At 46.5% G+C, this 12,100-nt stretch overlaps 2 protein-coding genes across 9 annotated transcripts in view; one reads left to right on the top strand and one right to left on the bottom strand.

The window, feature by feature from the left end:
• The window catches only part of LOC135115713 (transient receptor potential channel pyrexia-like), a 28,732-nt gene extending 27,560 nt beyond the window's left edge, over positions 1 to 1,172 (bottom strand). The window contains exon 1 of one of the 5 annotated variants that reach the window (XM_064032630.1): positions 1,026 to 1,172. The gene's annotated coding sequence lies outside the window, so the exon portion shown is untranslated. Of the gene's footprint in view, positions 1 to 273; positions 473 to 870 lie in introns of those variants that run through there. The other 4 variants (XM_064032636.1, XM_064032632.1, XM_064032631.1 and 1 more) reach the window with 4 other exon arrangements.
• A 1,068-nt stretch (positions 1,173 to 2,240) lies between these two features.
• On the top strand, positions 2,241 to 11,985 carry LOC135115717 (zinc finger protein 628-like). 4 transcript variants are annotated; one of them, XM_064032642.1, is made up of 4 exons: positions 2,241 to 2,382; positions 5,318 to 5,442; positions 6,001 to 6,141; positions 6,762 to 11,985. In XM_064032642.1, the coding sequence occupies exons 2-4, from the start codon at positions 5,326 to 5,328 to the stop codon at positions 8,841 to 8,843; spliced, it is 2,340 nt and encodes a 779-aa protein (XP_063888712.1). In that variant the 5' UTR covers positions 2,241 to 2,382; positions 5,318 to 5,325; the 3' UTR covers positions 8,844 to 11,985. The 4 variants fall into 4 exon arrangements, with proteins under 4 accessions (XP_063888712.1, XP_063888714.1, XP_063888711.1 ...); XM_064032644.1 differs by having other exon boundaries at positions 2,242 to 2,382; positions 5,318 to 5,430; XM_064032641.1 differs by lacking the exon at positions 2,241 to 2,382 and adding an exon at positions 4,275 to 4,399.
• Positions 11,986 to 12,100: the final 115 nt, after the last annotated feature.

The following is a 12,100-nucleotide window of genomic DNA, read 5'->3' on the forward strand; positions in this document are numbered from 1 at the left end:
CTCTCTCTCTCTGTACACAAGAAAAATTCAAACTGAAAGATCATTATTCTCTCTCTCTCTCTCTCTCTCTCTCTCTCTCTCTCTCTCTCTCTCTCTCTCTCTCTCTCTAAGGAAAATTCAAACTGAAAGATCATTATTCTCTCTCTCTCTCTCTCTCTCTCTCTCTCTCTCTCTCTCTCTCTCTCTCTCTCTCTCTCTCTAAGGAAAATTCAAACTGAAAGATCATTATTCTCTCTCTCTCTCTCTCTCTCTCTCTCTCTCTCTCTGACCTACCCCAGACAGCACTCAGCAACAGGCCTCCTGGGCTGTTCAGCACTCACAGGCCTTCGTGGCTCAATATTTAGGCCTACCCAGGTGGTAGCAATTTTGTTCACTAGGTCTATTATTAGGCATAGTTCCGAGGTGAAAGTTTTTTTTTTTCTTGAATGTTTGCTAGGTAAACGTAGCACTTTCTCTCTCTCTCTCTCTCTCTCTCTCTCTCTCTCTCTCTCTCTCTCTCTCTCTCTCTCTCTCTCTCTCTCATTTATTTCAACCACACCCAGTCTCACTTCACTAACATTGCTACATCGTATTCACTTCTAAAGCACACACACACACACACACACACACACACACACACACACACACACACACACACACACACCTATTCATCTCACTTCACTGTTACAACTCTTCTCTTCTCATTCCTTTCTTTTTTTCCCCCTCTCTCTCTCTCTCTCTCTCATTTCACTTCATTCAACAACTTAATTTATCACATACGACGATTTTGTCACCTCACAATTCACTAAGTTCCAAAGACACTAAATTCACTTTGTAAATACACTTCACTGTCAATACAAACTTCACACACGCTGCATTTCCTTCACTAACCACTCAAGAAGAACCACAAGAGTCGTCACCACCTTCACGACACGAAAGTTTAAGCAATAATGCCTTCCAGCAAGTTTATGAGGGGCTTATGAGTGCGTGTGAGGGAGTGGGAACGTACGAAAGGGATTCAGAGAGGGGCGGTGTGACGTACTAACCCCTCAATGCCCAGGAACAGACTGGTTGCCCTCTCTCTTCCTTAGGGCTGAGTGAGCGGCAGAGACTCGTGTGGTCGGCTGGTCGCTCTCCTCTCTGCCCAGCTGCCCGCGCTCGCTCTCTCCGTCCACCTCTCGTTCTCTTACCACTCAACTCCTCCCACATTAACAGGTCATCCGCTGCTGCTGCTCTCTCTCTCTCTCTCTCTCTCTCTCTCTCTCTCTCTCTCTCTCTCTCTCTCGTACGTGTCACCACATTCCGCCGCTGGACGTGAAGAATTATAAACACTGAAATCCTCTTTCTTTCTTTCCCATGGCGGCCTGAGAACTACTACTACTACTACTACTACTACTACTACCCAAATTAACTCCATTTGTGCTGTGGTGGTGTGAAATAAATGTGCTCCAGAAATAAACAGCGTTATGACTGTCTTGTGTGGCTGCGGTGGGTCAGGAGGCGTTGGAAGGGGCGTCATTATGCGTAATAAACTTAAGGAAAGACGAAATGTTATACCACGCGTCATTATCTCCCTTATCGCGGCACTGACGGTTGCAGGACGCTGAAGATGGAAAGGGTACGGCACGGCAGAGGATAAGACAGGGTAAGGCAGGGCAGCGGGAATCTTTGTCAGGGGTGCGCAGGGTCAGGAGCAGGGTGTGAACAGGAACAGACAGCCTCAATGAAGGAAGAAAAGGCTGAAAGAGGAGCTGCTGGAGAAGGAACAGGGGCATTGCAGTGTGAGGGTGATGTAACAACGGAGGTATTGCATTGAAGGAGGAGGAGGAGGAGAAGGAAGAGGAGGAGAAGATTGAGGACTAGTTGGGGAAGAAGGAACAGAAGGACGGTAATGACGATGAGGAAGAGGAGGAAGAGGAAGAGGAAGAGTAGGAGTAAGAAGAAAAGGAAGAGGAAGAGGAGAAGAAGGAGAAGGAGAAAAGCGAGAAATAGAAGGAAAACAACAACAACAACAACAACAACAACAACAACAACAACAACAACAACGAAGAAGAAAAAAAAGAGAAAAAATAAAGAGAGGAGGAGGAGGAGGAGGAAGAACAGGAGGAGAAAACAAAGTGACTGATTGATGAATTGCTAGCACTTCTCAGCTCCGCGGCAGACGGCGACACAAGAGGGGAGGAGGAGGAGGTAAAGGAAGAGGAGGAACAGGAGGAGGAGGAGGAGGAAGAGGAGGAGGAGGAGGAGGAGGAGAGACATCATCAGCACCACCAGCAAGGGGAAGAACGAAGGAGCTTAATTTAGAAGTCAAACAACGGAGTAAAGAAGTCATTAGCAACCATCTCGTCTGCCTGGCCTTCACTGCCACCACCATCACCACTACCCTATAAGTACTGTACATTGGTATGGGAACAGTGTTTAAATATTCCCCCACCACTACTACTACTACTACTACGCTTGTGTTTATCCTATCAGTGAATCCTAGAGAAAATTTGTTAATATTCACTCAATGGTTAATAAGACTCTCACTTTCACTTTTTACATTGCACTTTCGTTTGGTTGTGATTTTCCTTTTCTCTCTCTCTCTCTCTCTCTCTCTCTCTCTCTCTCTCTCTCTCTCTCTCTCTCTCTCTCTCTCTCTCTCTCTCTCTCTCTCTGACTTTAACCATGTCATAAATTGAATGTAGTCCTCACATGCTTTTTTTTTTCCTGTGCACATTCATTGATTATTAATTTTTACTTTTCTCCCATAAGCTTCATATATGTTGTTGTTGTTGTTGTTGTTGTTGTTGTTGTTGTTGTTGTTACCAATGAAGTTACTCGAGAGAACTTGCAAAACGGACAAAAAAGAAAGTATGAAATGAAAGCGCATGAATGTGTATGAAAAACAAGTGACATTTGAGAAGCGTGAAGATAAACAAACGCGGCGATCATTAAGATGGAGAAGAAGAAAAAGAGGCAAAGGAAATGAAGGAAGGGGATGAAGGGAAAAGGAGGAGGAGGAGGGGGTGTGATCCTGCTGGGGGGAGGGGGGAAGGTTTTGCTAAGGTTATGTAAAGTGTGAGACGGTGTGTTTGTATTGCAGTGTTGAGCCGTTGGGAGGGAGAGATGAAGGTTGCCCACTACACACACACACAGACGAGGCTTTTCATTGGGTACATTTTGATTAAGTTTTTTTTTTTCACTTTTTTGTTGGTGTTGAAGTACCGTGTGACGCGCTGGCTTAATGAGTGAGTCTTGTGAGGAGAGGACGACCTGAAGAGACGCCTTGTATCATTGAGCCTCGTCACGCCGCGTTCTGCCTGACGTGGCCGCGGCGGGGCACTGTTACCACTTGACCCTCTGACCGGTAGACATGCTGGCAGCTGCGGGCTTCCTCATTCACCTCAGCTTGTAACAGTGTTCCTGTAGGGGGTTATGCGTCACCTTTGCAGCTAATCGGTGTTCCTTAAAGCCGCATGACCAGCGTGACGCATATTTTGAAACGTTTCTGCGTCACACCCTCCGGCTACTTTCAAAAGGCTGCAGTTTAAGTTATACATTTTTTTTTTTTTTTTTTTTGGGTGGGAGATGGGGTGAATGGGCGTTTTTGCGGTTTTAGTAACAGATTAACAAGATTTCTACATCATCAACCGGAAACACTCTTGAGAACCCGGCTAATCGTCTCTGTGGCCTTTTAAAATAGCTGTGGTAGGAGAGCAAAGTGTTTCAGAATACGGGCCTAGCTATGGTGCACTAAACGCCTGCATGCACCCTCTCGCAGGTCGTGGCCGTCATGCCGTGGACGAGCTGCTGCCCACACCCACAGGCAGCATCCACAGGCACAGGCAGGAAGAAACAAACTATATAAATTGTATATGTAATCATGTTATGATTTATTTAGCTGGGGTCGGCTCGTCTGTCTTTTTTTTTTTTTCTATCTATCCATCTCACTTGTTTACATCTTAAGGTAGAATTTGTGGATAAAACCGCGGCCATTCAACGCGGAGTGTTTCATGATCTGCACGTAAATCTACGAAATTCGAAATATTTGGGCTTTATATAAGATTCTCAGTATTTGTTTATATTTCAAGACACAACGTTCCTCTATCAGTAACCTCGCTCCGAAATTACACGTTTTCTATGAGTAGCGTGGTCTTTGCTATATTTATTTTTTTTTCCTCCAACTGCCCGTTTTCCTCTGAAACAAACAAGAGAAAGAAAAGTATCAAGCATTTATAACTTTCCATTCTTATCCCGACAGTTGTATTATTTGGATGTCACTGAGCTTGAATTTAAGATAAAGTTGTGAGTGTGTGCGTTCTTTACACTTGTGGTGGCTGAGGTGTCATTGTTGTGGTGCGAGCCTGCTGGCCTGCTGGACCTGCTGCGGCGGGCCCCGTGCAGGCCGCCCCCACCCTGCACACCTACGCCCATGACGGTAACCACACACACCTACACACTCACCTCTCACCCTCAGTCTAGCCCCCCAGCCAGCCACTTCAGCAGGGGCAGGGGGGACGTCAGGTTGAGGGATGCTGGGGTGGTCAGGTCAAGGGCCACCCCGCGCCCCTCACCCTGAATCGCTCCAGGAGTCTCAGGTTGACAGGTCGCAGCAGGTGATGCACACGTGATGATAGGGTTAATTGGGCAATGGAGCGTGAGTTTACTAAGATATATCGTTTTCGTGCTTGCATCTACGAATCCACAGATCACAGGATGCGAGTTACTAAAATTATATTGTAAATAGGTGAGTTAGTATAAAGGGGTAGGTCCATCTCTGACCATCTCTAACTCAGACCGTCATCTCAACCAACTCAAACTATTTGCAACACAAGAACAGCTTCAGTTACTTGCTAAATCAAAAAGATAGATGTTGATGGAGCATCCAGAGTTGTGAGGTGGCCCGTCACAGCTTTTTAACAATATGGAAATAACTTGACCTACTGATTTGTAGACACTGACCACTTATTTCTCTGGAAAGTACAGTGTTTTTTTTTTTTAAGTCGTGACGAACACACTAAAGGGATTAGCAGTGAAATTAATGTACAGAATCTAAACCTAATTTAGCCCCCAAATCACAACACTGATGTTATTTCAATATTATCTATATGAAGCACTGGCAAAATTTTAAGTTGCCGTTGTGGTAATGACTGACAGACACCTGCATATTTACACTTTTTGCCTGTCTTACTTTGTACATTTTTGCAATGTTGATCATTTGTTGAGTTGACTTGCGGAACTGACGTTTTGGGCTTTTTTATTTGTGTGGATCTAACTGTCATTTACCTGTCTACTGTTTCTTGATGTGACAAGGGCAAAGATAGTTGGAAGATTAATGCAGTGTTTGTTTGTGCAGTGTTCCTGATGGCCAAGGCAGTCGGCGGTGGGAAGGATGGTGTGACGCAGCCCACTGCACCCTTTGCCACCCTTGCCTCCATGGGTGATGGCCTCCAGTTGTCCCCTGCTGCTGTAAGTGTCATGGTGTGTAATCCTACTTTGATTGTTCTCCTTGTTTTCCACCCTTCCTCTTCTCTCCGGTTATGACTGTCACTTCCTCCTTCTTAGTAACCTCCTCCTCCTCCTCTTCTTCATGGACAGGTAAATTCTTGATATTTGAATAATGTGTGTATGTGGTTCTGTTTCTTTGTGTATATTTGCCCATTGTATTGGGTGCTTATGCTTTTTCCACATTATTATTATTTTTTTTTCTTGATGACATTTCTCTTACACATACTTGACATCTGCTTATCTTTTTGCTTTTGATTGATTGATTTCTTTCTTTTATTTTATCTATTGGCATATTTATTTATTTTTTATGTTTTTGTGTTATCTCACAATGCATTGTTTCCAGTGCATATATGTGAAAGATTAAATGACTCAGTTAAATTCCCAAAGCTCACAAGAAAATTCTATCACTGCCTGAAACATAAAATATACTTCAGTAAATGTAAGGCATTGCAGTGAGTTTGAAACCAATTGATAAAGAAACTTACAGCCCATTAATTTAAAATCCCACCCTTCCTGCCTCCGTACTGTCAGGTGGAGGGCCGTGTGGAGCCGTATGAACTGGTAGAGCTCTTCTATGGGAGCGGCAGTGGCACCCCAACGTCACCACCTGGCCATGTCCCGCAGGTGTCACCCCAGCACTCCACAGGCACCTCCTCCCCAGAAGTCATGCAGGTGAGATGTGTGCTGATATCAGGTAATTTCAAGTAACCTTCTGTGACACTTATTAATGGTATAGTCGTTGGGTCTTTTTGTAGATAAGTGTTGATTAAGTATAGTTTAAGATGTTATATTTGTCTGTTATGTATCTCACTGTAAATCATGGTCCTGTGGTCAGTAGATTTGTACCTTCTTGTGTTTTAATGAATATGTGAAGTGCTTTGTTTGCTCTGAAATTGTAGGGATTTTTATGTATGGTTAGCTTTACTCTTGTGCTGCTCAGATTGGATTTGAAATGCTTGGCCACTACTTTCCATGAATGCTTGGATTTTTTAGCCTTTTATGAGTTATTTCCAAATAATGCCAAGTTGGGTTTTATTGCTGTTCTATTTCTTCCTCTTCCTTCTTCTTCTCCTTCTCTTCTTCTTCCTACTTCTTCTTCCCCTCCTCTTCCTCTCTTCTAATGCCCAGAAGGTTGCTTTGACTAGTGATGACTAGTTATTACCTTCAGTAACTGGGGTGCAGTGGGTAGTTATCTTTACCATCCCATTAAGTTGTTTTGAAGAGCTTCATCCTCTTTATAGTGAAAATATATGAGGTGCCATGTGAGTAATAGGTGTGGCTGTGTGTGGCAGGTGATTCACCCCAGGGTGGACGTGGAGAGGGCTGTCCCGGGGCCATACACTTGTGGGGTCTGTGGCCGAGCCTTCAGGGAGGCGAGTCACTACACCAAACACAAGCGTGGTGCCCTGTGCCGTAAGCTGGCTCAGCGGATGGCCAAGAAGAACAAGAAGAAGAGGGCCGGCAACAAGCAGGACTGGCCTGACCGTGTCCGGCAGACGGCGCCCCAGAAGCCGTATGAGTGCACTGTGTGTGGCGCCAAGTTCTGTGACCGTGGCAATGTGGAGCTTCACTTGGAGAGGCGGCACCACACCCGGCAAAAGCTGTGGGTCATGGCGGTGCAGGGAGGCGGCTGCTGCCCAGAGTGTGAACGCTGGTTCCCCAACAGGAGTGAACTGGAGCAACACCAGCGGCAGCACCAGCCTGCCTACCTGAGACCTGTACAGCCCATCACCACCACCACCACCGCTACCACCACTGCTGCCCCCGGTGTGGTGTACTACCCTGAGCCCCTCCAGCAGGTGACCTCTTACCCTGCTCAGGCCCCACCTCCAGGCCCTCACCTCACCCCCCAGGCCCCCCCTCCCCCTCCCCCTCCCCCTCCTCAACCTCCAGCCACAGCTCAAATGCATGCTAGCATGGCCACAACACTCCTTCATCCTCCCCAGCTGGGGCCACCTCCCTCACTCATTCCAGTGAGCTCTGCCCCTGCACTGGCTCCCCCAGCTCCTGCCCATCCTCCCATGGCCACCCTCCCATCACCAGAAGTGGGGGAGGCAGCAACCAAGGCCTCACGAAGCAGCCGTGCAGTGCGTCCAGGTTCTGCTAAGTGGAACATGTGTGGGGACTGTGGCCACCGCTTTGTGGACCCCATCAACCTTGAGCTTCACCTGCAGCGGCGCCACCCAGCCTCCCGCCTGCTGGACACCATCACCATTGCAGGCAACACCATGCTGTACCGCACCGACCACACTCGGCCAGACTTGAATGCTGTGGCAATGACATCTCGAAACAACCTGCCTAGCAACCAGACGTACGAATGTCTGCTGTGTGGCTTCAGAGCCACCATGCACAGCCTAGTCACTAACCACCTCCAGAGTGTCCACGGCACTGCCAACTCTAACTTGATTCACGTCACAGAGACCCCAGAGCCCACACGCAAGGCAGTGCGGGGCAGCCAGGCCCGACAGAGCACCAAGGACCATAAGGAGAGACACGTGTGTGAGGCCTGCGGGGAGGTGTTCCCCCTGAGGGTGGAGCTGATCAGGCACCGGGTGAAGGAAAAGAAGTACAGGTGTGGGGTGTGCTGCCTGGCATCCTGTAGCCAGGAGCAGGTCTCTGCCCACATGGCTGCCCAGCACCCTGGCACACCCACCACCACCACAGGCTTGGCGTGCTGGCTGTGTGGCACGTTGGTGTACTCTGCTGCCACTCTGGATGAGCACCTGAAGAGCCACGGCATCCTAAGGGCTGAGTGTGTGGAGTGCAGGGAGTGTCGGGCTGGGCTATCAGACCTGCTGTCTCACCTCAGGACCCACCTACCCCTACAGCCCTCCAGGGTCCGCCTCTCCCTGTCCCAGACTGGCCAGCCAACAACTACTCAAGAGGTGGAAGTGGCACTAGATGGCTCCGTGTACAGCACCACCAGTCAAGATGCAGCCCCTGGAGGGGACACCCCAACAGCCTGGGCAGCTCTGGCTTATGCCTGCAGTGAGTGTGGAGCATGCCTGGCTGGGGCAGCACAGCTTGAGGCTCATCTGCAGGTACATCAAACCAGCCAAGTCCCTCACCCAGCCACCTCCACTCACTCCAATACCACCACCACCAATGCTGCTGCTGCTGTTGCTGCCACCACCCTCACCACTCCAGCCACGCCCTGCCTGGCTGGGGCAGGGGTGTCCCGTGTGCCGGGGTCCCTGGAGTTTCGTTGCGAGGAGTGTGGGTTCTGGCGCCAGGATGGGGAGCCGGTGATGAAGCACATCCAGGCAGTGCACATGTCTGGCAACATGCTGCACTCTGTCAGGCTTCCCTCAGGCCTTCTGCAAGTTCACCCCATCCAGGTGGTGACCCCCATCAGCACCCTGGCTTCACAGTGACCCCCACCACACCTTACCCATAGGGACTGTTCTTATCCCCTTATGAAGACTTTGTTATGCACTTGTTAGTTATTTGAGGTGCCCCTGACAGTAAGACACAGTGTCTGTGCTGCCCCAGTGTTCTCCCCCAGCAGGTCCTGGGTGGGTGCACACCACTCTAAGAGAATGTTTTGTGCAGTAAAATGATGAGCTGGAAAAGGATCTGTGTATGAAGGTGAATCTTGAGATCAGTGTAGCAAGCAGGAATGTGTGTGTGTGTGTGTGTGTGTGTGTGTGTGTGTGTGTGTGCGTGTGCTTGGCAGACAGTAAATAGCATCTTTATATAACACATGTCACATTTTTAAAATGTTTTAAGCCTTGTGCTGGAACTCAATACGGGTAAAATCAGCTGGAAAACGGGGAAGTGTAAGTGTGTATGTGAAAGAGAATAACAAGCAATCCTACCTCATCTTCCAGGATGATAGGCACTGTATTGTTGCACTGGGTTTAGATAAATTGATCTGTTAAGTAATACATATATACTGTAAATCAGCTCACACATACACACACACATACACACACACACACACACACACACACACACACACTGTGTAGTGTAGTGGTTAGCACGTTCAGCTCACAACCAAGAAGGCCTGGGTTTGAATCCCAGGAGCGGCGAGGCAAATGGGCGAGCCTCTCGATGTGTAGCCCCTGTTCACCTAGCAGCAAGTAGGTACGGGATGTAACCCGAGGAGTTGTGACCTCGCTGTCCTGGTGTGTGGTGTGTAAGTGGTCTCAGTCCTACCCAAAGATCGGTCACTATGAGCTCTGAGCTCTTTCCGTAAGGTAATGGCTGGCTGGGTGACCAGCAGACGACTGTAGGTGAATCACACACGCACGCACGCACACACACACACACACACACACACACACACACACACACACACACACACACACACACACACACACACACACACACACACACACACACACACACACACACACACACACACACACACATTGGTATCACATTCAAAATCACTTTTTTTTTTTCTTTTTTTTTTCTTTTTTCTTCTGTACTTCCATACCTCCTTTGGCTGGCTGGAATCTTGCATCTCACACAACACTAACATGTAGGAAAATGAGCCATCACTAGTGGCAACCCAGCACTGCCAGGATGAAGGGTGTAGCTTAGCTCTTGTGCTTAGTGCGGCAAGTGGGAGGCAGTAGTGTGGACGATAAGATAGAATTTCACTATTGTATGAGTTCCCTTCATGAAGATTCTCACATGATTATTTCACCCCAAATAACTCACCCTTACCTTATCTGACCTTCCTAACCTAATCTAACCTAATTTATGACAAATATTTGGGAGGAAATCTTGTGGGTTGAATGTTTGCAAGGGAAATTTTCTTAGTGGAAGTTGGCATTGTGAGGCTCTAGGCATCACAGTAATTACCACCACCACCACTGCCATGCCCCAGCCCTGGATGCACATGACACCAGTCCTTACCTGTTATATTAGCAGGAGTGTACAGTGTTGATTGCTAAGTTACATGGTACATAGAGTTAAGGTTTTCCCCCAGCTCTTCTTCACCTTGTTCAGGTATCAGGATTGTAATTGAGTGACAGCTACCAGATGGATCCAGATGGAGGGCGATGAATCTCTCAAAGTCTTTTTGATAATTTTGTAAGTGTTTTGTGTGAAGGCTGGTGAGATGGGATGGGTTGTGTGTGTGGGCTTCTGTCACCTGAATTTTGTTGAGCAGTCCTCAAACTCTGACTTGCTTGTATACATGTACTTCCAGATGACTGTAAATATTACTTTTGGATCATGACTGCATTGCATGTAATATGTATGAAGGTATGTACAAATGTATGCAAGCACACAGGCCCACATGGAAACCTCTTTTATGTATAACCATGCATTTTTATATTTGATTCTTGCAATGTGAGGTCCAACACACACACACACACACACACACAGATACAGCAGTTAACTAAACTTATCATGTTTTCATTTCATATACCTATATGTTTCTTTTTCTCCATTTATGATAAAGATGTGACAATATCCTTTACACATTACATGCTGCTGCTGGCTAAACTGATGTTGAAGCCCTATCCCCTGCTGCCTTCCCTGTCAATGTGGCAGCTGATTAGTGCACTCACTATGTTCTTGTCTCATTTGCAAATTTTTGTATTCAAGATATTTTTAAGCATCTTTTTAATTAGCATTGTGTTAAACTAAAAAAAAAATTTCAAAGATATCAATAGGGAAAATAATAATGATATGAAAGTATTAATATTCAGAAAAATTGTGAGAACATACAACAAATCATTTACATGAATTCATTCATGTGAGTGTTGGCATGCATCACGTTTTCGTGGTGTGTGTTGGCAGTCAGCTGACAGGCAGGTAGATCAGCATGCCCTGCAATGACTACATATGGATAACACCACTGTCTCCTAAAGGATTGCAATATTCCACAAAGGTTAGAACAGAGGTTGTTTTCATTGTTTATCAAATTTAATCTTAACCTTCTCTTCTCTTCCATTCCCTTGTTGCATTCACATAGAAGCCAGATGCAAACTACAGATTCAGTTGTGTGTGTGTGGGGGAAGGGGGAAGAGGGCAGTTGTGTTTTATTCCTTCAAAGTAAATACAAGCATTCCAGATAGGGTAGAGGTGATAGACACACACCACAGCACTGAGGTGGCACAAAAAGGACCAGTACAGGAAGGTGATAAAGCCTGGAATTTTGCTTGTGTTTTTGCCTTGTTTGTCCAGTCATGAGCCTTGTTTGTCCTGCATTGGAATTACAGATGATGGTAATAGTGATGTTTAGATAATGTTATAAGGCTTAAAGAGAGAGAGAGAGAGAAGAGACCAAGAGCACCACTTAATTGTATTTCATCTAAATGTTCAAAGTAATGTGAGGATCTGTGTTAAACTTTAGATGCACATTATGTAGTTTGTTTTTATTGAGCTTTGTAAATAGATAGCTGGGGCTCTGTGTGTGTGTGTGTGTGTGTGTGTGTGTGTGAGAGAGAGAGAGAGAGAGAGAGAGAGAGATTCACACATCCAAGGGCATTGTTTTGTCAAATGTTAAACACTTTGTAAAGTCTCAACATGAAATGGTTGTAAAAGTTTTCATATTTTCATGTTCTCTGATTTACACCCAAGTACAAATGCAGGAGGAAAATTTGTAAAATGTTTGAAGGTGAGGAGGGAATGTGGAGATATTAAGGTGAGGTTATTGTGATTACTTATAATG

This window comes from Scylla paramamosain, chromosome 29, assembly GCF_035594125.1.
Source record: "Scylla paramamosain isolate STU-SP2022 chromosome 29, ASM3559412v1, whole genome shotgun sequence".
NCBI classification, from domain to species: domain Eukaryota; kingdom Metazoa; phylum Arthropoda; class Malacostraca; order Decapoda; family Portunidae; genus Scylla; species Scylla paramamosain.

Coding starts and splice junctions, on each gene's coding strand:
- LOC135115717 (XM_064032642.1), top strand. CDS start 5,326: ATGGCCAAGGCAGTCGGCGGTGGGAAGGATGGTGTGACGCAGCCCACT. Junction 5,443..6,000: donor CTGCTGCTGTAAGTGTCATG/GTGTGTAATCCT, acceptor CCGTACTGTCAG/GTGGAGGGCCGTGTGGAGCC. Junction 6,142..6,761: donor CCTCCCCAGAAGTCATGCAG/GTGAGATGTGTG, acceptor TGTGTGTGGCAG/GTGATTCACCCCAGGGTGGA.